Genomic DNA, 1,746 nt, shown 5'->3' with positions numbered 1-1,746 from the left:
TATCGGTTATAGCTAGCTGCGCGCAGTATAAACCAATGAAGATGCATGATGCAAACAGCAAACAATGCAAAGAGGATAGTTTAACAGTCATACGCAATTCCAGAAAACAAATACACACAAATATTGTTATATGGTTAGTCAAAGGTATATATGCAATATAACATAAGTTTTTGGAGGAAATTGCATGAACAAATGGGAATTAATCCTAGATAGGTTTCTAGAAGAAACTTTGTATGTATATATATTCTTTGTAAAGTCAGTGTGAACCCAGCAAATATTGATAAGGGTTTATATATTGTCTATAATATTCGCATGTATATATTCCAGGATATTATTTCTCCATGGTACTTTGCACCAGTTCTAAGCTCCTAGCTGTGTATATGTAGAAGACGTACAAAATTGTAAAAATGAAAGGGATCAATAACCAATTAATTAAATGCTTGTAATTTGCATCTAATTAACTAATTGTTTAAGATCTTGAGAAAACTTCCAAGCCTGAAAAATCAAAGGAGCTCCAGTTATCACTACATAGATTCGTTGTGGTGGTCAACATCTTCATATGATCATCATCATCGGATGGGAATGAATTATCTAACTCTTGCCACGTGAAACTAGTAGTACTACTTGTCAGACTTGCTGTTGTATCAGACCAAAACACATCCTCATCGCCTAGCAGATCCTGCAACCCAAATTCTTGAATACTCAAATCATGGTGGTATTGATTTCCCATAATGTTCTGAATACTATTCTCTTCATGTAACTGTTGATGATCGATATCAGGAAGTACGAGTCCCTGAAGTAGCTCAACTGATTCATGAAGATCTTCTGTGGGGTACGAAGAAATTTGGGAGTGATCAGATAGAGCATTTGCCTCATGATCATCAGGAATCGAATCTGATCCACCAAAATTGGGAACGTGTTCGTTGCCAGAGTTTTGGTTCAAGAACGTAGCAAATACAGCAGCCATGTCGATATCCGATCCGTTGGCTCCTTCCTTGGAGTGCTGCTCAGAAAGATCATCACCACTACTACTCGAGCTGTTGTGAGGATAGAAAGTCATCCGGTCACTCTGTGAGAGCCTGACCGACCTTCCCCGTCGGGTCTTTCTACAACCACCCCCGACGGGAACGTTCCTCAAGGACCCGCCTTTGGTCCAGTATCTCCGGCAGCCTTTGCAGAAGTAGCGAGGCTGTGAGAGGCTGTAGTTGTTGTAGTAGCAGAACTTGGTGTTGGAAGACGCGCACCGGGGGCAGTTGGGAGCGACCTCAACGTGGGGCTTCCACGACGGCTTTTGGTTCATGATCAGTGGTCCGGACTGATAGTGAAGCATCTGTTCGAGAACTGGAGCTGTGAACATTTTTGCTGAGAGGGTTTGGGTTTGTGAGGAAATGAGAGTTCTGGGGATCTATATAAAGGGGTGATCGAGTGTGGGAGTAAGAGCAGGAGCATGTGTTCGTGTGGGGTTGGATTCGAACGTGGGCGGTTGGGGAAGCGTTAGGTCTAAGGAAGAGTGTGAAGGACGAGAGAGGTGGCCAGAGAGCTAGGTTTTGGGTTGTTTTCATGTTATGGGGTGCTTTTTAATAGGCGGATTAATCGTGGCTCGATGGGTTCATGTGGCACTTCCTTATTGGGAGTCATCGTGAGAGTGATTGTTGTTGACAAGTCAAATCTTCTTGGCCGTCAAAGTTTCTGTGTTGTAATAAGGTTCCCAAATGAGAATTAGGGCCTTTGGCAAATTACAGTAAC

General features: G+C 42.6%; 1 protein-coding gene across 1 annotated transcript; it reads right to left on the bottom strand.

Moving 5' to 3' along the window:
- Positions 1 to 321: 321 nt before the first annotated feature.
- Positions 322 to 1,527, bottom strand: LOC126783741 (dof zinc finger protein DOF1.2). Its single transcript, XM_050509261.1, has one exon. It carries the CDS (start codon positions 1,355 to 1,357, stop codon positions 470 to 472), a length of 888 nt encoding a protein of 295 aa, XP_050365218.1. The 5' UTR covers positions 1,358 to 1,527; the 3' UTR covers positions 322 to 469.
- Between the last annotated feature and the right edge of the window lie 219 nt (positions 1,528 to 1,746).

This window comes from Argentina anserina, chromosome 2 (assembly GCF_933775445.1).
Source record: "Argentina anserina chromosome 2, drPotAnse1.1, whole genome shotgun sequence".
NCBI classification, from domain to species: Eukaryota; Viridiplantae; Streptophyta; class Magnoliopsida; order Rosales; family Rosaceae; genus Argentina; species Argentina anserina.
The sequence above is the reverse complement of the archived record's forward strand: the minus strand, read 5'-3'. Positions and strand labels throughout refer to the sequence as shown.